Source organism: Rhyacophila brunnea, unplaced genomic scaffold, assembly GCF_057557595.1.
Source record: "Rhyacophila brunnea isolate RB1 unplaced genomic scaffold, BYU_Rbru_1.0 scaffold_4, whole genome shotgun sequence".
Classification (NCBI taxonomy): Eukaryota; Metazoa; Arthropoda; class Insecta; order Trichoptera; family Rhyacophilidae; genus Rhyacophila; species Rhyacophila brunnea.
In genome coordinates, this window is record NW_028233068.1 from 31,804,313 (window position 1) to 31,829,089 (window position 24,777).

The 24,777-nt window shown below is 33.3% G+C and overlaps 1 protein-coding gene across 1 annotated transcript in view; it reads right to left on the reverse strand.

Annotated features, from left to right (window-relative positions):
* Gprk2 (G protein-coupled receptor kinase 2) overlaps positions 1–24,777 on the reverse strand; it is a 115,497-nt gene that overhangs the window by 26,685 nt on the left and 64,035 nt on the right. The window contains exon 2 of the mRNA XM_085954839.1: positions 9,458–9,553. Within this exon, the coding sequence (XP_085810965.1) occupies positions 9,458–9,553 (96 nt within the window). The remainder of the gene's footprint in view (positions 1–9,457; positions 9,554–24,777) is intronic.

Sequence of the window (24,777 nt, forward strand, 5' to 3'; positions counted from 1 at the left end):
CCCGTAATAGGAAACTCCTGATAAATTGATAAGTGAAATTTCCATCAGATGCCTGGTATTATATTGTGTTGTATAACAGCAGGCACTTACCCGATTGCCAACCGACGTTACTCTTCCGTATCAATTAACGCAGCGGCAATAGTCGCCTAGTGCGAATAAAAACGCTTCCCCATGGGACCAAGGGTGTGGATGCATTTTTAGAGAAGGTAGTATTATTACAAATAAATATCTAAATTGAATGATACACTTCGCGTGGTAACAGGGTTTGTAATTTTGGTATGTATTACATTTTATTTTTTACCCCGGTTTCCCTGGATTAATGATGCCATGCGTGCCATGTCATCAACGACTGCCCAATACTAGAAAAGGAGCGCTGTACTCTTGGAACTCTGTGTAGACAACATAATCATGAAATTGATCCCCAAACACCTCACGAAATACTAAACAACAAAACAACACAAGAGCAGTACACAAAATATTTAATGCTAGCCATAAAGAAAATTAAAGACATAAATATATGGAGGAATATAATTAACTGTACACTACACATAAAAACTGAAACCGAGCATTTTTTTCAATATCACCATAAATGCGAATAGTAAATACCAACTTAAATGTAACTAAATCTTTCAACCACCTTGTACGAAAAAGCAAGGGCATGGTTATAAAAAATAAAAACTATACATACTGACACCGGAGAAGGTGCACAAATCCCATTGATATACGATGTCATTTCTTCTTGTGTGCAAGTACTTATACTTGGGATGTTGTTTATGGTCGCTTTCGCCGTGTTTACATCTCTCCTGTTATATGGGGTTGTATCACTCGGCCTCACGTGACCTATCGAGCTTTATGATCTGGTACATTTATAGTGTCAAACACAGTTTAAACTATAATACTTATTTATGTATGCTATATTAGGTATTATTCATCTAATTATTGTTATCGAATTCATCATCACTGGCAATGGAATTAGGTTGACACGGCTATTGCTGAAAAATAAAAAATGCGTTCACCGGCTATACCCAGAAGACATAAAATGGCTGCAGGGCATCCGTTTGACTCCGTAGACGGGTTGATGATGCTCACCGTAAAAGTTTGTAATAAGAATATTTGATATTGAGAAAATATATTATATTGAGTAGTTAAGCAATAGAATACAAACAATGAAATTGAAGGAAGAACTCCCAAATACCTACATATGAAATGTACTTACATAATATGTTGTTGCTTCTAGTTTTCGCAATGCTTCGTTTTCATATAACCGCTAAGTAATTCTTTGTGGCATATCGAGTCACCGTCATATTGATTAATTCCCCTATATGCCTATCAAAGCAGCTAAAATTATAATTTCATATGGTAAAGCATCCCTTGCGTGGGTGGAAAGAATGACGCTTTGAATCTGGCGACATTGCGTTTGCAATAATTGGCAAGTAATAAAATAAAGAAAGAGTGAATGAAAACATTACTTTACGACGATACAACTCTATAGGGGTGATTTGTCATGTCAGATCAAACAATACGGTCCGGGAAGATAAATATACACTTTTATTATGTTAGATAACAAATTAGCGCGCAGGGATGGCGGACCCACCCTTCTTTGTTTCTGTAACTCGGCGTGCCTCTGGCAGAGGAATATGACCCTTAATCAAAAATCATTATCAAATAATTTTTTACGTAACGTTAAAATATTATTATCATAGCAACAGTGATTTGTAGGTACTTACAAAGGACATGACAAAACGCTAAATAAATAAATATAAGTATAAGCCAGATTTATATAAATATCTGAGAAAAAATATACGATATATTTATTCTAAAAATCATCTCACAATAGCCGTTGTCATACAAAAAAATAATATCTATTGAAAATGAAAAAAAAGCATCAACGCCTCGTATCGAATTTTATTTTGATATTGCTGTGTCCACGAATGGCTACATATCCGAAAATTTGTTATCATATTAAACAATATTGTAACTTGGAAAAAAGCTCTCATACAACTCGACAATCTGAAAATTGGCGGCTGGAAAAGCTTACAATTTCCATTTACTGGAAATTGTAATACAAAAATATATGCGGATTGTGGAAATGGAGATTGGATATTAATATTTTCTAAAACCTTATAGGTATATCTATATTTATTACGCAATTCACTTAAATATGATTGTGTAGGGATGAGGCTGAAATTCAATAACTCATATTAATTAGATTGTCATCCGTAAGCCTTATTATATTTCTGAAGATACAAGCTAATAATTTTCCGTCATATTTTGCCAAAATGAAATCGGAATAGGGTATAGGGAAGTATTATAAAACTACGAGCTACTTCTGGGTGTACGTCGAACACACAATACTATTTATATTCTAAATAGAAACACTGGAAATCATTAATCACCGAGAAAAGTCAATACTTAATTTGTTATTGTATACTTTGACCCACTCCTAAGAAATCTATAAATAATATACAGAAGAAAACTGTGTCAACAGTGGTATTAGTTGAGTGTATATTCATTGATGGTGGTTAAAATTATTTTGATTAAATAAATGCTAGATGAATATATTACACTTAACAAGTTAGTAAGAGCATCATTAATCACTATTTTCCAGTGAATTAATGCCAATGCGATATGAAAAATTATCAAAAATATGACTACGTCGCTGTATAATGCCAAGCTCATTATTAAAAATTTAAAAACTGTGTTAATTAATTATTATTGTCTGATTCGTACTGAATCATGACTGGGAAACAGCATAGAATTATTGTATAACAATTTAAAAAAAAAACTCATCTGTATATTGAATTTTATAATTTAAATTAATCAAGCATAATATAATATTCCCATCTTCCTACTCGCCACATTTTAGGACAGTTTGTTACTGAGTACTTACAAAATTATATTAGTTATTTCCAAATCGCATTTATTCAATTGATACATGTATTGATGGACAATTTTGGTTATTATAAAAAAATATTATTGTTCACATCGTAAGAAATCGGTACCAATGTGCTTGGACCACAGTTTGGGAAACGTGTATCAGCATATTATTACGTCGTAGATATTGTTAAATAAATTCTAAGGATAGGTAGGTATATCATAATTATTCAATGTTTCATAATATGTAAATTTGTAGGTAAGCATGGATCACAGAACAGATTAATAAATAGAATTCCGATAACCTATTACCCCAATACACTACATTTCGACGTAGGTGGGGTTTTGAATGTGTGTGTCCTACGAAAATGAACCACACATTATAGACGTGCAATCATGTGTGTTGCAACCTTCAAATACACCAATATTGAATGAGCGTCAGTGCATAAACCGAGAGCAGTTATCAGAACGAAGGACAAGCGTATTCTTAACGCGTGTTTAAGTTTATCCCATATTCTTCCATACTCGAGATGATCGATTGCCGGTTACTTCTACACCCGTTGGGTATTTCAGTTCCAGTTCCCTGGCATGGATCATACTGAATACATTCTTTCCCTCCACCACCCTTCGCGCCTCCACATCCTTTCGGGCGTATATCGTGGCATAACAAACTAAAAACACATTTTAACGTAGTGTTGGGAGTGCTCTATAAATAACATTCTATGACCCGAGTTGCAAATGTCGTGCACTAGACTAGACTAGCGTGCAATATTCCCATTTTTTGGCATACTGAACAACACCAGTGTCACTTGGGAAAACCTAAAAAACATACATATTAGAAAAGGCGATGGATTAAACGGAATTTGTATATACATCTTTCGCTTGCTGGGCGTTGGCTCTAACCACTAAGCTAGTTCATAACACCTACGATAAATAACGATATGTCCAATTTATTTTCTAAGTATCATCATATTAATGTTCGTGAGGTTTTACCAAGTTATTTATGCATGTCAATAAACATGTTCTGTATTCCAAAAATCCCGCATCTTTATGGCACAACAGAATTTATTCCATGAATGTTACAAAAAGCAATATACGCGTTGTATTAATTTTAAAAAAAATCATGTCATAAACACTAGTTTAGGAAGCCACTGGGTCACCAGTAGGTATGTCACGAGTCGCCGCCAGAAGTAAGTTGGTAATCAATAAAACAATGAAGAAGGAAGATTGAATGAAAACAAACTTCGCGGGATACGCGCTCCTTCCCGTCGGAAGTACGCGTCTAATATTATTCTAGGCCGGTGATGAAAGCGAATTCGCATTGATTTTGCAATAAAACGTTTTTTTACGAGCTCGTAAAACCCATTCTCACATCACAACGCGCACCTACTCGTAGGTTTTACTCGCAGCTTCCAAGCTCGTGGATACTTTCTGCCAAAATTTAATCGCCATATTACACACCGGAAGATGCGATTCTACTTTAAGATGATTATATTATTACAGTTTTTAAATGTAATAATGAAATATCATACGTGAAATCATTAATATAATATATACAAGATGATATGATACAGAATACACCATTCCATACAATATAATATCTGCACAAAAGAATCTGTACAGAAAAGGTTATAGACATCTAACAAAAAGCTGTAAGGATCACCATTATTGCAATGGAGGTAGAGTTCAATTTTAAGCCCATACAATACTCACGTATTATCATAATAAATATGCCATAAAATTAAGGAATTATTTTCTTTTATTTTAAATTAAAGTACTTAATTATTAATTAATTTATATACGACTCGAAGTCATTAGTGAGATAGAAAACTATAAATGATTTATCCCTTACCACCTGCATTTCGGTAGTAGAAATACCATGGAATAACGAACTAGAATAAGTTGCATAGTTTAAAATAACTTAAGCATAGTTTAGGCAGAATCACGTAAGTCTTAAATGCATCAATTCTGACAATTAGGTCATCTGAGTCATGAGACTTATATTATACAACAGGTACGTACAGACCTACAAACTTATCTAAAGAATGGATGGGGGAGCCACTGTCGAAAACTACCCAATCGTGACTCGTAACTGGACAAAATCTGACATTCGAATGAAATTTTCAAAATGGCGTCCTATGGTAGTTCGTAGTTCCATTTTTGGCCATTCTACAGATAAGTTTTAATGTCTGTACGTAATGCATTTGAACGACGTAAGTAGTTCTCTGGTCTCTTCATAACAGAGTGCTCAATGAATCACAACCGATATTAAATGTAGTATTGAACTTTTAACTGGACATAGTTATGCAGAAAGTAGCCAGTCCACAAAAAATAAAAATGAATGAGATATGATTGTAGATCAGATGCGAGAAGGTTTTCTCTACGTTCTGTTGAAAATAGCCAAGCCACAGAAAAAATTATCTTGAAATAAAATACTATTTACAATTTGACATTTTACATACATTTTTAATAATCATGTTGTTGCTAAAGTGCCATTATCTCAGCTCGATATTATTGTGGACTGGCTACATTCTGCATAACTACGTTCAACTGGTGTCTGCCTTCGGGTCGTTCATTTGGACGAATTGAGCTGTAAATGGCGATCGAACGATTAGTACTGTAGCCGCATGTACCCATGGATCTTTTCTATCCGTTCGTTCACGAACTACAAACGTCTAGTGACGCCAACACAGTAATCTCAGTGCCGATTAAAAATATTTTTCTTTGCATATAATTTAATGTAGTTGGTGAACTTTTTCGGGTTGGATTTAATCGAGTCGGATCGTTCAGCGTAAAACGCCAATGGCACACGTTGCATTTCATTCGAATAGACCGCAGATTGATTTGTGACGGTAATTGGTAATCCACACCGACGTATTCATGATGCGAGATGAGTTTTGTGGATAATAACCAAATATCAACACTACGATTTTTTTCTTATATAGACTACCTACATATTACGTGACCGTGTAGTCACGTTTTATAATACTTACTTACAAAACGCATATTTTCTCAACAAAACTTGTAAAGGACAAATAACGAGAAAACGCAATTGACTCACTAATGGACGCTTCATATAAAGAATGAAGGGGTCCCCCCCGTAAACGACCGTGTTCATAGACGTTCATTATTGCATAAATAGATAAAATACAAATGTGATATGTGAATACAGCGTGTAATAAGAGTACATATTGAAAAACCGCCATGTTTCTTTGAATGAGTAATGAATTTAGACGAAGAAATTGAGTGTAGCTATATCCAATATTCGGCCCAATATTTCTGAAATCTGCAAAATCCGACAATCACATGAGTAATTGATTTTCACATCAAATAAATTCCATTTTGTTAAGGGTAATTATTTTAGTTACAGTTTTTCCATATATGTATATCTATATCTTTTCTTTAATACCTTTTTCGTTGACTGTTACGTAATCTGTTAAATTTGTAATAAAATTAAAGGTATGTCCACATATTTTTCTTTGTTTTCTGATCGTTTTATTTTGGTGCCTTATTGTCAAAAGTGCACCGCGACTTCGAAAAGGTTAAGAACCGCCGCTATAAAACATTGTTGTTCTATTTTGGTAGAGTCCCCGTAGACTGAGGCTTTCCCAAACTTTTCTTGCGATAGAACACTTTGCAAATCTTACAATTTTAACGGAACACTTGTTTAAGTATGTTAAATAGCAGATAAATAAGAAGTACATAATCAATATATGTTTTAAAAAAATGAGAAAAAACCGTAATTACATATTTATTATGTAATTATTTTTAAAATATGTATAACAATATAAGTGAATGAAGTTCTTAATGACTTTGGGTCAATTTTGGGTCCTTAAATTGCAAATCTACTTGATATCAAGCACACTATTAGAAAATTGAATTCTTAAATCTGGTGTGGCATCGAGCCTGTCATGAACTTTGACGTCGTTGCAGCATGAGAAAATCCTGCTTCACAATAATAGCTTGTTTTAGGAGTATGTACACTTCTGATGAATTCGCGGAACACCTATTCACGGTCCGCGGAACATAGTTCGGGAAACCCTGCCATAGAGGATCGAGGATTCGCGAGAAATTATGAGATTTTTTATAAATATGTATTGCCACATATTATACTTATTGCATATTGTAGGTGGTTGAAAAATTAATCTGCCACATTGCAAAAAGTGCGTTTCGTGTCCACTTAGACTTTCCATCTAAGACAGTTTCCATTAGTTAGTAGAAGTTAGTAAAAAACAATCTATAACGTAAAACTACGGAATTAGGTAAGTAAGATTAATATTATACACAATATTGAGCCGCACAGTTCAGACTAGCTGTGTTACTCGGTCTTACCCTGAACCTTTCCATGAAGTTCACAGAAGTGATTGTAATGCCATAGATTAGAGATGGCGAACCTTATTGTGTACGGGTGCCAAAATTTCCCAAATATTATTTTTTAACCATCTGACGTGCCGAACAGTTATGGGGAAAAATAGTTTTTAAAAAAATTTTGATGTTCTAAATTCCACTCACATAACATAGCACATATAAATAGCTTTCACTAATACTTTTTTCAATTAGGTACGCCATACATTTCGGTCCACCAATTTTGAAACTGTCTGCCAGAATTACTACTACTACTAGCTTCACCAACTTTTTATTTCTTATTTGGTGCAGTCATTTTTTGTGGATAAAAATGAAATTGTTTATAAATGTATTAATTAGTTTGGTTATTTATTTACGCACAAATTGATACTAGAATTGCTCCGATCAGATGAGGCATTCTCTCGCTACAATCAATCGACCAAAATTAAAGGTTCGCGGCGCGGCATTCCCCGCTGCCTGATGAGTTTAGTACGATAATATTATATGTTATGCATAAAGTCTAAGTACCGACCTATGCAATTATATATTTAAATTAAACATAATGCTTATTCTTGAAGCGTATTTGCCTGTTATTTTTATACAATGTGATCTGTTATGTACTAATATTATAGGTGTTTTTTCTCTTCAAACGAGAGCCATGCAAAATCATCTCGCGTGCCATAGGTTCGCCACCTATGCCATAGATTGTTTACCTATACCGAAGGAATGCAATAATATCCTTCAATCTTTCCTACGTCGTAGAATCTACGCAATAAAAGTAATGAATCTGGTATCTCTTGGACCAACGTTCTAAAAACGGTATTTTCACAATAATTATTTGCCATCGTTCAGTTCAAATCTATATGTATGGCGTTGACAATTACAAATATTGTACCATAAAAAATTGTTTTAAAACAATGTGTATTAAATTAAATAGTACACACGTTGGCTAGGTATAGATCCATCAGTATAAGTTGTCCGTTGAGTGAGGGCGCCACATGCTGACATTTGACAAATCATTCAATTAATACTTCTTATATTGTAATGAGCTTAATTCTAAATTCGAACACCAGACGATTTATGATGGTATATCTACGTAGGTTCTCAATCCCGGGATCTCACGCTTTGTCGATCCTGATGTGATTCTCAGGATTTGTTTGTATATTATGATTAATGACGAATTTTGTTTATAACGTAATAGAAAGTGGTCAGTACGAACGTAAATAAAATATATATGGAAATCTCTCATGGGAAGGTTTCACGGAACTATTACATAACCGGGAAAAAACGTCCATAATTATAAAGCATATAGGTATTATAATTCCGTACTTCAAAACCAGCATGAGAGCTCTATTGTTCGGGTCCCACATCAGTCGAAGTACCTACGACCTTTCAGGGTTCAAAAACCATTTTACTTAGGGCTGTATGGATAGGTAGGTACTATCCGTGGTTTTATCTGGCCGACTTTCTCTTATATACTGGAGTCTAAAAGCTACAAGATATATATATATATCTTATTTGGCCATCTATTTTTTCCGACATACAGGTAGTGTAAATAACTGTATCCAACTAAATCACTTCGTGACTTCGGATATTATATATTCCACTTGCGTAAGGATGAGTATAAGTGGACGCTGATATATAGGTACTTATATATATATTATATAATTAGGTAAATATAGTCTACTTAGTTTATTGGGTGAGGTACCTACTTAAGAACCTAATGCCAAATACTTTTATTGTGATGTTTTTGTATAAATATTGTGAATATCTACTGTTATCTACATATTTATTTTTTCCATGTTATGTTGAGAACGTCTTGAATTTATGATGTGTAGTTATGTAAAATCAATAGATTTCATTTTTTTAATATAGTTTGTAGGCACTACTTGTATTCGTCGTAATTAGATAGGACAGTAGTTGTCTCAATTGGTAAAGCACGTTGGCCGGAATCCGATGGATGTCGGTTGTCCCGCCCGGCGTTGAATTATTTCGTGTTTTTTTTATTCTAATGTGTTTTTTTTAATGTGTAAATCACAAATTAATTAATGTGTATTGTGTCTCATATGTTTTTTGCTGGTTTAACTTCATATTATGTTAGTATAGGTACAACTAAAAGGATTTGGTCAATATTTCACTTGTTTTTGTCTAATCCCGCGGTGCCGGGATTGAAAAATACTAAATACGTAGCTATTGCATATAATAAAACTCTTATAAAATACTGAACAATACAACTCACCTATTTTGTTTTTGAGATCTATGCACTGTGATATGTGAGGGAACTGTAATATCTTCCGCCATTTTTTGCTCTTCCCCTTGTTACTATCGGATCCTCCTACGAACAAAACAGAAAAAAATAATTAGATACACTGCTCACTTGACTCACCAGGGATTACTATACATGACCAGCAGATCTGTGGAAATTATATTATAAGAATATTATATCAGAAGGGACCCATATATCTCTATTCTTAGAAGGAATGTAGGTTTGATATTACATAATCTCAATTACAAGGAAATTTCAAGAAAAAATTTGCATTGTCTATGGATAAAGTTATAAACAATATGCCAGTAAGTACCAACATACTTATTAAATAATAACATTATAATGTGAATTCAATGATTTACAAATGAAAAAAATAGAAAACAATAAATTAACAGTTAATAAAAAAAGTTCGAAATAAAATGATAATGGCAAATATTATTAACTAATAAAACCAGTGATTCCTGGCGTTTTTTATTCGCAACTTATTGGTAACATAAAATTTCCAAGAGAAAAACGACAAGTATTCTTTAGATTAGAGTTTAGACTAATCACTAAGGTATATTTATAGATAGATATATGAATATATATATATATATATTGTGGTATTTGGTTAATACAGGTGCATAATTATTATTGACATTTTCATTAGAAGAATTCGAAACAATATTAAAAAAAAAAAAAACGTAAATAAGGCAATAGTAAAGTATTGATAGGTCATTATTTAAATAGTTTTTATTGGTCAAATGGAAGACTATGTCACCCATCACCAACTTTGCACTTATCACAATTTTGCCAAATAACAAAAGATAAGTGGTAGGTAAGTATATATTTTTGATTGTAATGATTTAGTTATTATATACGTTCATGGCTACGACAATATTGTTCTTCTCAGCTAACGCGTATACAAATGACATTGAAAAATACATAGGCAAAATGTAGTTTAAAAAAAAACTCCCCCTACATTGGGATATAGGTGATGATTGCAAATTTTTGTTCATATTATCGTTGTCGTATTCTCCTAACGTGTTCACGATAATATTGAGAATTTGTATGTGTGGGTGTATCCCGGTAAGTATTATATAAAATTGGTGACCCAAAAAGCTTGCTTAGGTAATTAAATTTGCTCTTCCAATTAAAATGTTGGTATCACCGTTGTGTGCGAAAAACGTACACGAGGAGTTATAATAATCATGATTTATGAATACGACATTATCCGCAAAATTCGTCGCCGAATCCGCCAATAGCCAAAGGTCAAAAGGTAACCGCTTCTTTTGAATTCACGAAAACCACTTTTGATTAAGTCTAGAAATTCCATATTTCACTATGAACCAGAAATTGAATATGCGAGACACCGGCGATAGAACTTTATGACGTGATCGGTCATCGAGCATTCTGTACGTAGTAAAATAATGCTATGTATAAATAAGCTATAGAAAGCATGGGCATAATTTGCATGATAATATAATATTTCGTGTTTATCCAGTCATCAATTAAAATTAAAATTATTATTATCATTCCAACAAGAATTGACAACACCAATAAAGTTATGTATTTAGTCAATTTATGATAAAACTGATATTTTCATTAAATTATATAAGTCGAGTCACATGCGTCGTTAACTTAATTGATCTATGATTGAAATATTGATTGATAACACTCGCTCAACATGTGACAGATGTGGGTTGAAATGCCACTCGGTCCAAGACTTTTATAAGGATTTTCTGTTAGAATGGTTGAAACCTGATTACCTGGTACATTTATACCGAATAAATAAACGAGAGTGGTAATTTATATAAAACCAACTATCAAATACCACCAGTATCTAATTCAGAATTAACTAAATCAAAGAACTCGCAAAGCGTAGTAAAAGAGTAAACTTTGCACTTGTCGTAAATTTACCAACGACCACTGCTTTTTCTATAATCTAGGGACCACTGATATAAATTTTAAATTTCAAATATCGACAGAAGTTTTAAATAGGATAGTGAGAAGAATTCTAAAGTTGAATAATCAAATTAATTAGCATTGTTGAAAAAATCACAATAAATCATCGTTTACATTTAACCATCTGCAAAAATAGCTGCGAGTCTTCGGAATAATAAATCGGACGATAAAGATTATTAATTCAATACTTTCACGACATGGCATTTAGTTTTTATTTAAATAACACGTTATAAAATTAAATAAAGATAGATGTTTTATAAAATAACGTTGAGTAAAACAGACCCTATTTTAATAAATAATGAAACGTCTACTTTCATTCTCATGTCAGTGAAGTATACCTACCGATATCTGCAACAAATTTCGGTAGCAGGTATTGCTCTCGCAATAATATTAGGTTAAGGCAACATTGGAAAGAAATCCCGATTTCTTAGATAAGTTATCAGGAAGCTACAGATCAAACAGAAACTACTGGAAAGTTCTCATTTACGATGTACCAATCAGTCAAAAAAAATACTTGCATAGCCAAATAAAGATAACAATGTTATAAGTATAAGATGTCATCTTCTAACGTTTAACCTACATTACGTACATAAAGTACCTTCAAGAGACACTCAGTAAGACAAAGTCATGGTTGATAATACATAATATTACAGTCTCACGTAAAGAAGTCTCGAAATTTTCAAGTGAATCATCTCCACCTGAAGATTGTACTCCAACCGATGCGGGGTCTAAGAAATCAGTCTACTTTATATGGCAATATTTGAAAATACCCAGGAAGTACCTACGTAAGACAAAGCCCAACATCTGCAGCGACTTATTACAATTAATAACTATGTGGCTACTAAACGACGGTTTACTTTCAATAAACCGTCAAACCTCGGTGAAAATGACAATATATTATTTTGCATTGATTTGTGAAAGAATGCCTTTTATTTCCAGCATAATATTGTTTTCCACGACCTTGAGCATATTTAAAATCATAGGGGTGAAAATTACGGATACCTAAAAATAAATAAAACACCACATTCAATTGTTTGTCTCATTTGTGGCGACTCAGGTCACGGATGTAAATGTTCTATTATAACACATTTATATAATATCATGTACTGTGGCAAATAGAATGATAATAATTATATTTCACGAAGCGTTCAAATAATTCTAAAACGTGAATCGGAAAATGTATTCCAATGCAAATAACTTACTCGAATTGAAATTGAAACATGAAACATAATATCAGTCGTTTTTACAAATTGCCTACTTTCTAGGCGGTTGAGCCAAATACACTGAACCAGAGAGATATGCAATGCAAAATATATCTAAATATTTTAAACGCTTTCCATCTCGGTCGCTGAATGATAGTAAAAATAAAATATCACTGAGATTGACGAGAAAACACTCGCCCAAGTCAAACGTTAAGTAAAAAATGGCTGAACTAGAAACGTCAAAAGACTTGCCAGGGCCGCTGCACAGCGTGGCGGAGTGTCGCATCGATCTCTATGGAAAACTTTTCACTGATATTCAAATCCGACATTAAAAAATGGGCTTCGTGGATTGACGGTGTGTTATAAAAATTGAATAGATATTATTTATTCTGAGGGACAAGCTTCTAAACAAGAAACACAGAAGCGAATTTAGCAAAGATACCTGAATTAAAATAGACAACCAATTTGAGCTTTGTTAATCTTTTTCTAATCTAGGACCCAACTTAGTTATGGTGCCAAAATGTTTTTGATCATGATGTTTATTCAAGTATGAAAAAAACAATAGCTAATTTAGGATAGCCTGAACTAATTGTATGCAATTGAAATAAAACCATTTTGAGTGAACTTCGTGTCTCATAGCAACTTTTGTTGGCTGAATTTGAAGTTTAAGTTTTTTTTTAAGTATGCTATTAAAAATCTACATATTTATGTAGATTTAAGATTAAGTAAATGCAATTCCCGTGTTAATATTATAACGATTTGTTGTTACAGTGAGGTGAGGGCAGGTTGTTACACTTTACTACAAATTCTTTGTTATCTTCTTTATTTGCAATAGGTAGGTACCTACTTATACCATCTATTTTTATCCTTCCAGATAACAATCTTACAATGGTGAGGACAAACAAAAACAAAACCGATAGAGGTAAAATTTCCCAGGAAACCTACAACAGAGCGGCTAAAGAAGTAATTGAAAACAGAATATCTCTTAGAAAAAAAGCTGCCCAAGCATACAAAGTAAACTTTATGACCTTAAAATGTTATATAGAACGTAAAGATAACCGTCAGACCACTTACAAGTTAGTGGGGTTACGCAAAACCTCGCCAGATATTTTCTGTCGATCAAGAAAACGAGCTTGCAACATACATAAGAAAATGTAGCAACATATTTCATGGCCCAAGGAACTAAGAAACTGAAGAAGAAAGTGGTGTTATCTTCTTCGGACTCAGAGAATGAAGAATGCTTCTGTTTGTAGAATTATACTTGCTTTAAACCTGGGCAAGAGTGGATCCAATGCACAACATGCAAAAATTGGGCTCACATTTCCTGTATTCGTGGGGATAAAGTTATTTCATGGGTCAGAATTATGATTTTAGTGACTAAATATAAATGCAAAGAAAATCACAAGCAAAAAACTTACTTTTACATACATTTTCAATTATTGTTTTAGTTGGTAACAATGTGCCCCTACCCTGTAACAACTTGCCCCCGGCTGGGGCACATTGTTACAATTTAATTTTTTTGTTTTTAATGCTATTGTAATTTTTGTAAGGTATGTATGGATACAAATAAACCGTATTGTAATAGCTAAATGTATGTAGAATTAGTAATAATTAATATGATGTGTCTTAAGATAAACGGATTTCAGATATTTAACTTTTTCTTTTTTTGTAACAACAAGCCCGCCACCCCCTACAGTAGTATTCGTTTATAACAAACCCGGATAAAGCCAACATTCGCTTATAATGAACCTCCAACGAACCGTTTTTCCAAGTGACATTTAAAAAAATCGTTTTATAAAAAAAATAAAAAAATATGTTCACTTTGTCGACAATCTTATATTACGTGTGTAGACCTTTTGATGAAATTGTAACTTCTGTAAGTGCTAACTAACCTATTTACAAAATCGAAGAAAATGAAATTGAAGGGGATGAATGCATAACAGCTCCAGCTCACACTACGTCGGAAGCAATGCGCAGTGTTGGAGCTGATCATTATTTTCTTCAATCACAGAATAACTCCGCAAATAAATGCAATAACTTAGATAAAGTGGTATGAACTACTTAGTTTTTAATATATATTTATAATAGTTCAATTGTTATTTTTTTATTAAAAATAAAATAAAAAAATGCTTTTACTGAAAGTTTTTTTTTCGCTGGTCACGTATAATGAACATCTGATATAACGAACCACTCCGTCGGTCGCTTGGAGTTCGTTATAACTATAACCGAACACTAATGTACCTATATATTTTATTATTATAATATATTGAACTATAAACTTAGGCTAATAAGTACTAGGTACGAAAATTATCTTTATTTTCATTCCTGGGTCGTTACAACCAGTCCCATTTCCGTATAGTAAAAATTCACTATGCCCTACGTACCTACATAGTGATAATATAACATAGTATACGACTAAAGAAAGGGGCAAAGTTATGTGTGTTGCTCTAAAAAGTATTTATAATTATTACCAACAGTGAACATGCTACGCCCTTTCGTAGTACCACAGTTGATGAGCGATACGTATATTACATACTTACGTAGTAAATGCAAAATAGCGAAGTGCATTATGCACAAATTATTAACGATTTTTCACTAGAGACACGAGGTGTGTTACAGTGCTGGTGACCTAACGCTTTCAACCACAATCCTCATTTTACACAGTATTGTTTTTATTTCAATAATGTTTTTATAAAGGGAATAACAAAAAAACAACACTTGTGGCGAGACTGGCGAGACAGAAAATATAATCAAATTAAAAGACAATTGACATGATGTGATACTTGTTGTTTTAATTTAATAAAACGCATTTTTTTGTAGTACTTATTCCACTTTTAAAAGTGCGTTTTATTAAATTAAAACAACAATACAATGCAGTTTTACCATGAATTGACCGTTAACAAAATAAAAGAAATGATGTGATACGATTGTTAGTAATAAATTAATACTTATTACAAAGTTCATAATTTAGGTTAAAGTATGTGTAGGTATAGGTAAACTATCATCAAAAATGAGAGTACTTAATGCACTATATGACCAAGTACAATATATAAATTAATGGCGTAACACGAAGATATCTGATCACATTTACCAATGGGGAGGTTTTAAGATTAGTCAGAAGATAAGATAACTTACAGCTACTATCAAGCGCAGAAAATCTGCATACTTTGGCTATATTTTCCGTAATGAGAAGACGTATGTTTTACTCCAACTCACAGTGCGGGGGAAAGTAGCGGCAGCAGAAGCGTAAGTATAAGAATTTTCATACCTACGCAACCTCCGTGAGCGGCTCAATTTTTAAGGCGTTGGGGATCTGATTTGACCGGTCCAGGATTGGGAGATGTACTGCAAGTCAGTCGATAGAAGACGGCACCAAGGATTAACGACATACTACACATACATTTTAAATCTAAATAAAAATATATCTACAATTTTGGTGTATATGCAAATACTATCGAGAAAGTACATAAATATTTTTTTAAATCTACCACCATAACTAATTTGCATTATATTCTTGCCCAGAAAATGGTGTTTCAATATACTTACCTAATATTGCGAAGTGCGGTTAATGTTAATACCTACTGGGAAATTGGAGAATGTGAAAAAAAATACATTACGAGAGAAGTGGATTAAAAGTACAAAGGCCAAGTTTTTTTTACGTCATAACGTTTGTTACTAACGGATATAAAAAAAAATCCGTATAAAAGTTTACGGGATCCGCTCCCGGGTTATCCAACCAAAAATGTGTTAATTTGAGTTTTCTGTTTTTTTATACAGCCATATAACTTGTATAATATCCTTTATAATATACTTTTGACAAAAAACTCAATTCTCATCAAACGAGAGTATTACGTATTTTGAAAATTAGATACGGTCTGAAAGCTCACATTATAACATATTCAGTTTCATAAATCCGCGTAGGTGGGTGGCAACCGCTAAACAATAGCGTATATTAATTATGTACTCGCTTTTTTAAATGAGAAAACAATGAACAATACGAAACCAGGGAGCAGGAGTTCAAGAGATCCAGCGATAAAAATGATACCGTTTGACTTTCTTCTTTGCTGAAGAAACGTATCTTTACATTAGAAATATGCGGAGTCGCCAATAATACTTTGATAAGTAAACGTTTTAATTTTGATACTGAGTTCAATACATGCTATATATGCATGCACGCATAAAACCATTATACTCACTAGGCCCCAGTTTCATCAACTTGCCGATGTTGTTACACACATGGGGAATCGATCGTTCTCAACTTAATCTGAACTCAGAAAAGACAATAAAAATTGCTTCGTTCGACGCGATTAATTTATTATAGAATCAAAATGTCAATATCACTACATACTTAAAAGTCATTTAATAAATTGTCATCAGACAAAGAAGGAACGATTTTGATAAATAATAAGTGCCTATGTGGAAATATAGTATGACTTCGTCAATAATTAGAAATAATGGATGCCAATGCATAGGTAAGGGTATCTCTCAACCTCTTGGACAATAAATACGTTATTACGATCATCCGCCTGTTTGACAGACGGCATGTAGGTAACTGCAGACGAAAGCGACAAGCATGCCGCGTCGTGACCAACGTTAACTATATTTTACAAAATCGAAAATGCGTATTACATGTGTTTAGTGAACGTTAACTAAAATATATAAAAATGGGTCGAATGTTTGTGTGCAAGCTCCTTCACGGCTTGCTATTACAGGTAAGCGGTGAGGTTAAATCGTTGCATTGCATCCATACTACTTATATATACCAATAACGTGTAGGTGTACTAGCTACTGCGTGAAAGGTCGCTGTCAGTTTGTTGAGTACCTAGGTACAATACCTACGTTAAACATCATCGTCCGTCAATAATATCTTACACGATAAACTCATTGGTATAATAAAGATACACCCTTCAAAATCACACATAAAAATTACGATAACCCGCAAAATCACCCTAGAGCGCATGGTAGGCGTCGCAACGTGCGCGAACGTCAATTTTTCAAACGACCCGACCACTAAACCAAAATACAATGTTACCTTATTGCTACATTTCTACTTCATTCCATAATATGTATTTAAAATATATATTTATAATATATGGCGGTCACTCGTAGACAACGTTGGCAGAACAGGATAAGACATTAATTAGAATTTAGATAATAAAGTGAACGCAACTCTGTAATAATTAATGACCATTATTGCAATATAAGTAAAGTTAATTGTTTAACCAAGTTCATATGCATTTATTTGTTTACGAAGGAAACGACATTGTATGATTGTGTGGTGGTCCAATCATATGAATCAAAATTCTATCGGCAGACTAGTTTATGAGGGACCTTTTTTTAGATGGTTCATCCAGTTATTATGACAATGATTAAAGTTGATGTTGATCAGTTTGCGGCGGTGCGTTCTTTTGGCGTGACGTATATTTTGCCGCGAACTCAGTTAGAAATTGAAATACGATTATCGCAGAGAAAAATAAGATAGTGGAAGTTCTTGAGACGAGCTACGAGATGACAAGTAATCGGAATGCATAATAATGCATCACGGCGTTGAATCGCGTCGTCTCCGCAACTGCAGACTTCGCGTCTAGCTGAAACCTTGCTCCACTTTGCGCTGAAATACGCTAATAATAATATTTCTAGCAAAATGCAAATTTTCCTATGTGTCGTCGTCGCACGTAGTAAATTTATCTTCAGTGCGGTTAACATGCAAGTGATATCCTTCCTTTTACAGGGCCCATCACACGTCACAAATACGCACATGCACACGTGCATGGTGTATCCATTGGTCAGCTGTTTGTGATAATAAATGACCGTAGTATTGTCGATAATATGTAAGTATTTATTTTATTAAGTAACTTTACAAATTTACAATAATTAGTGAATTCACCTACTTGTGTACATAATAACTACGTTGTATTTTTAGTATACGTATATTCTCACGAATTACAACATAATAAGGTAAAAAAAAACATTAATTCCGCACAAAGAGGTAGACGCAACGAGGTTTGAAATTTTCGTTGTGCTCATAATAATATATTAGTAGCAGAGTAGGTACGCGTTCAGTTTGGGGTCATTTGCGCTCAAGCGATGTAAAATCTCAATGGCTGCATGTCACTAAACCAAGAGACAAGAGCAAGCATTTGGGTAACCAATAGGCAAAGTGCCCAGGACCTACGTATCTTTTAGTTAGAGCCTAAAATATTTCAACCGACCAAATAAATAGGTACAAAAACAAAAAAACGAACAAAAATCTAAAACAAGCAACATCTCAAATGTCTATTGCTAAATCCTCACAGACACAGTAGTATCGTGTGTATATTCAGTTAATTGTTAACTTTGCGACGCTTTTATGTGAAAATTAAAAAAAAACACTACCACTAGTAGAACACTTCATGCAGCTGATCTAAAGCTAAACAAATTCAACTAAATGGAATCCACACGGAAAGAAGTTTTTAAATCTACCTTGTACATCAGTATACGACACTCATACGGATAGCAATGTCACATAAATATGATCTCCAGTTTGCAATATCAATATCATATAGAGCAGCGCTGTCCAACTGGCGGCCCGCCAATATTTTTTTGCGGTCCGCGAGCTGTACAGCAATTTTTTCATCAAACATTGGGGAGCAAAACTTTGTCAGAATTAATATTTGACGTGGAATGTCCGGTGAAAGAAAATATACAATTGTGTTCAGAATTACCCTTCATACATTAAAATATGAAAACATTTCATTATAATAGTAAATATTAAAAATACTTTTTCAAAACAAAGAAATATACTGCCTAATTTTTCCAGCTTTAAAAAAACAAAAATTTGTTGATGAGGATGAGGAAAATATTGCGTTACAAATAAATAAATATTATTGCCACAACAAATGTTGATATTGACATAAAAGAAATTGTTGCTCAACAACTAAGGCCACAATGCTTAAATAACTTATAAGTACGTATAAGTATAATCTTTGTTTTGATTTTACAAAAAAAAACCTAAATAACTTATTGTTTTTATTATTTCCAGTTACGTGTTATTTTTGATTTATTTTTGTATAAAAAAATAGCTTTTGAATTGACATTAACTGATTTTTCATTTACCTGTCCTCCTTGGCACCGAAATGTTTGCTAAAGAAAAATAGCCCGCGGCCTAAAAGAAGTTGGACAACGCTGAGACAACGTACGAGAAAATTTCACAAAACTTCAATCCTCCATCGTGCTGAAAGTGCTGAAGTAAAAATTTCCGAACACTAAACGGTACTGATTGTTTTACGAAATGTCAAATATTATGTAGGTACCTACGTCCTACCATATATGGACAATATGGTAAATCAATGATTAGACTATGTCGTCATTTAAAATCAAATACCGCGTATCAAATGTTTACCAACGTTTCATGACAGCACAAGATGCAACCTTCCAAACCAATTTACCCCGGACCACACCCAGTCTTAATCGGGTGATCACGAGGCCCTACGGTTGGATATGGAGCATAATCACTTTTAATGACTGGGAATGTCTCAAGAGAAATTACACAAGACTGAGATCACCACGTACCCAGATGTACTCTGGCCGAGTTTAGGGGCGTTTAAATTTAGCCCATAAGAGGAGAACATAGTGACAAAATAAAAATCGTAATAAATGCATTCAACAAAAAGCTAATAAAACACTATCATAATTCATAAGTTAGACAGGCAGGTAGACATGTTACTGTATAGTGTATAGGTAGTTAATTAATAGTGGTACTTTCACTTTATGGCCGGTACGTCATCGAGGAATATATACATATGGGAAACTATAAATCCCCCAGCCCAGGTCTTCAATCAATATTCAGTTGCGGGAAGAAAGAGAAGTGAGGTGAACACATTACAAATATTCATATTCTGGTTCGAAATAACACATTGATTGAAAAACATGTGAATTTTACCCAGCCAGCGATATTATACCCGTGATCCTATCGATCGCAATGGCAACTCTCTTAACTAGTCTAACTTGTGTGCATCGATTTGCTAAAACCTCGTATTTATAAAAGTACCTAAGTCTGTAAATTATTTATTTTCATGCGAATTTTCCATGTTTTAATAAATTTCGGCGGCAAGTACGGAAAAATCCCCCAAACAACTAAAGAAAGCGAAAAAGTAAATTGTCAAGATATTATTACATGTCATAAACAAACGTAGAAATGGTAAGAATGTAACTCGGATGGAAGATGGAATGTAATAAAAAAACTCTCTAGATGACAGTAAGGACTCCAAAGCCGGGGAATTTTATAAGCCAGTAATGCTTTGGAAGCACTTGAAATAAGTTGAACTGGGATGTCACATAAATTTTGGATTACGAAAGAATGCATGGAGCATGCTTCGTTTGGTTTTGTCATTATTTTACCATTACAGTATTACAGATCAGCCACCGGCTATAAGAACTCGATATAAAACATTAGATGATCAGAGCTACCCAACCGGTGTGCCGTAAGCTATTGGGAAGAAGACCGCCAGATATTGTTGTGTATAGAAAAATTCAAGCGTCCACTCGACGATTGCAATTCGTTGAATTTATTACGATTACACAGGCATTCAAATTATTATTGAACTGATACCTTTTTAGCGGCGATCTGTAGTAAAAAATACGGTTGAGTAAATCCGTTCCCCTCGCTACCAAGCACAACGAAATTTCCACACATCTCCACCACAGGAGCCAGTATAGGTACTTACATAAATTATTCACTGACAGTACTTGTGCAAGAGTTTTCGATGGGTGATTGATTTGTTTGGTGGTACTTATGGCACACTTACTATCCGAAGACACAGTCGGGGCAGACAAGCTCTACACGTACCTATACTACTTTTTAGCGTTAACTTCCAATTCTTGTGTATGGTAAGCTCTTTCAAGCATCTCACCAGTGACGTCCCGTGGGGGTAGGCAGATTGAGCGTCGCTTGGGGGCGGCAGTTACTCGAAGGGCGGCAAATCGAGGAAAATCATTTGGAATATAATATAGAAATAGCTATCTAAACTTAGTAATAACGAAAATATCTTTCCATTAAAAAATTCAGCTCACTGGTTTTGTCGGGGTTGCGATATCTAGTTTACTTCCGTTGCTCTTCGACGTCCTTGGTGACCAGAAACGACACGTGCAGATTTGCGAATAATTAGTCTGATATTTTGTTAGTAATGTATCCATACAACACATTTCTTAGATATTGGACTCATGAAAGGATGATAAAAATAATGTATTATATTTACAATAATAAGGCGGCATTTTGGCGCCGCTTAGGGGCGGTAATTTATCTAGGGACGTCACTGCATCTCACCAAAGAAAACGCAAAACTCACTGAAAATCTATCATTTAACATGACATTATTTTACAAAGGTTAGTAATTAGGGTAATTCAATACTTTGATTTAAAATTCAAAAATCGATTGCCAATAAGTAACGAAATTTAGAAAGTGCTTCAGAGAGTATTGTAAAAATCAGTAGTTAACTACGTCGCAATTAGATAGGACACGTATAACATAGTGGTCGGTACACATAGGCGCAAATCCCGGATGGCGCAGGTTCGAATCCTGCTGGGTGTCATTTTTTTCCTAGTTGTTATATATATTTCTCAGGAGTGTTATCAAATTATGTATCTATGTTCAATAAAATAATGTTACATTATTAAATCTTGTGAATTATTCGTGGAATAAAAAAATAATTCAACTAAGTAGACATTAATTACTAGATATTGTTAACGTATTAAATATACCATAGAACTATTAATTGTTTTATAACATACTTGTCGACATGGTGTAATTATCACTTATATTATGTTATTTACAGCAAACCTTCATAAGCAAGCGGCTGCAGTGGTGCAGTACGTAAGGCGCTGGCCTTCCAACCGGGAGCTCCGGGTTCGATCCCCGTGAGGACACAATTATTTATGTGATTTTCTCAAACCCTGGGTGTTTGTGATTACTGATTATTCAAAATTACTAACAACCGCCTTGTACGAAAAAGCAAGGACATTATTATTAATATTAGCTTATAAGCAAAACATTAAATTTAATATTAATGTGAGGCATTGAACGCGAAAAAGGTTGTGAATTTTAGAACGTTAGATATCCCGAGTGTAATCGGTTTTTATCGAGTGTGCAACTACTTCACGAACGACGTAAAACGAAATTAAGTTATTCTCACTTACTGTGGACGTCTTCCTAATCAAATTACATTAGACTCGGATATCCAATTATAATCGATAGCGTTAACAGATTCAAAAATGAAAACGTTCTGCAAAATTGAAAAAATCTAGATGAGACTTTCACAAAATATTATCGTTGAGACTTTTTCAAAAAATCATAGCTATATGTGTATCTATATATTGTTATGATTTATTAGTAATTAATAAGTAGGCAGGTATAATTGTAGTTGCTTTGGATGCGGCGAATCTGATTTTATATATTATGTAATAAAACCATACAACAAAAATAAATGTAAATTCTAATGTAGTGGATTTAAGTTTTATACTATTCCATGTGAGTCGTTTAGTCGGGTTTAGCCTTTCGGCATCTTCGGCCGTTATGCGCACTCACAAAAATAGTATATTATTCACACTGACAACAAATACAGGTAAAACTCACTTATATAAAACAAGCTGAAGTATTGAAGATGTTGATGGATGACATATTAACATATTATATACTTATACAAAACAATATCATGTTCGATTTTAAGAGGTTCATATGGGCCTCTAAAGAGTAAAGGTTGTACTTTTTAAGCCCATATTCCGGGTATCACACATTTAAAAGACATGAGAATTTTCCAGATGCGGGATTCGAACGTGAGACCCATGGTATTATAAGTCGACACTCGACACGTTACCGTTCGGCCATCGTGAGAGTACCTAAATATTAAAGAGATGGTGAATCGTAGGAATCGAAATATATGAAAATTCAGTCGGTTATTACTGATTACTAGGCTTAGGATTTTTAGGTGCTAAATAATGAATAATAGGTACCTAAAATATGTAGATATAATTGGAAAATATGTTATTGAAATTTCATTATGTGCTAAAAAACCAAAAATAGGTGCTAAAAATTTAAATAAGTACCTATGACAATAAATCATATATATTTCAACAGTTTAATTTTATTATTTATTCACAAACAGAAAACGCTTTATTGCAATAAATAATAAAATAATGCTTCAAATTTTCGAAAGTAAATCGTTGACGATTATACATTCTTTATACATACTTCTTTCCATTTCTACAGATGTTATTATTGCGTAAATTAAACTATTTCTGAAGTAGAAAAAATTGAAACATCTGAGGAATCTGATGGATTTACCAGAACAGCTTTAATATTCTGCAGCAGTTGAAGTCCAGTATTTTTATCTAAAACATTATTTAATTGGTCCAGGAACATTGAAATTTTGTATTTATGTGAAAATATGTGCTTAAACTTAGAGTATGTAAAAACATGTAATTATCGAAAAAATATTTAAAAATAGGTGCTAACAAATAGGACTTAAATGTTTCAAAATTGTCAAAACAGATAGATATTTTTGATATTTGGTTGTGGGGCCGCTCAAAAAATATATTTAAATACCTAAGAATCCTAAGCCTACTGATTACCAATATAAATTAAAATTAAACTAGATAATAAGTCATAGAAAATAGCAAAGTTTTTTCAGGATATACCCTATTATGTGGTATGGTAAATATCTGGGGTTATCAGATTACAACAGTGGCGAAGGGTGGAGGTAGGCTTTTAAGATTCGCTATAAATAGTGCACACTAAACTTTTTTAGTCATATGTATTTGTTTTTATTGAACTAAGACTACAATTTACAGATGGTGTTAGTTAGTTTTTAAAAATCAACTAAACCCTGCCTAAACGAAACCATAATAGTTTTAGTCTAATTTGGGCAAAACGACAAAATTGTGCACTTTTTTTCATTCATAGTTATTTGTTTTCGTTGGATTAAAAATACATATTGCACATATTCTTGGTTATTTTTTTTAAATTCATTAAGCCCTGCCTAAACCAAACTATAATATATATAAAATATTATTCTATTTATAAAATATTCAAAGTTATGTATGATTTAATTGCATAATTTTAGATATTTTATAGATATACATGTATTTTTTGACTATTATCTATTATGGCTTGGT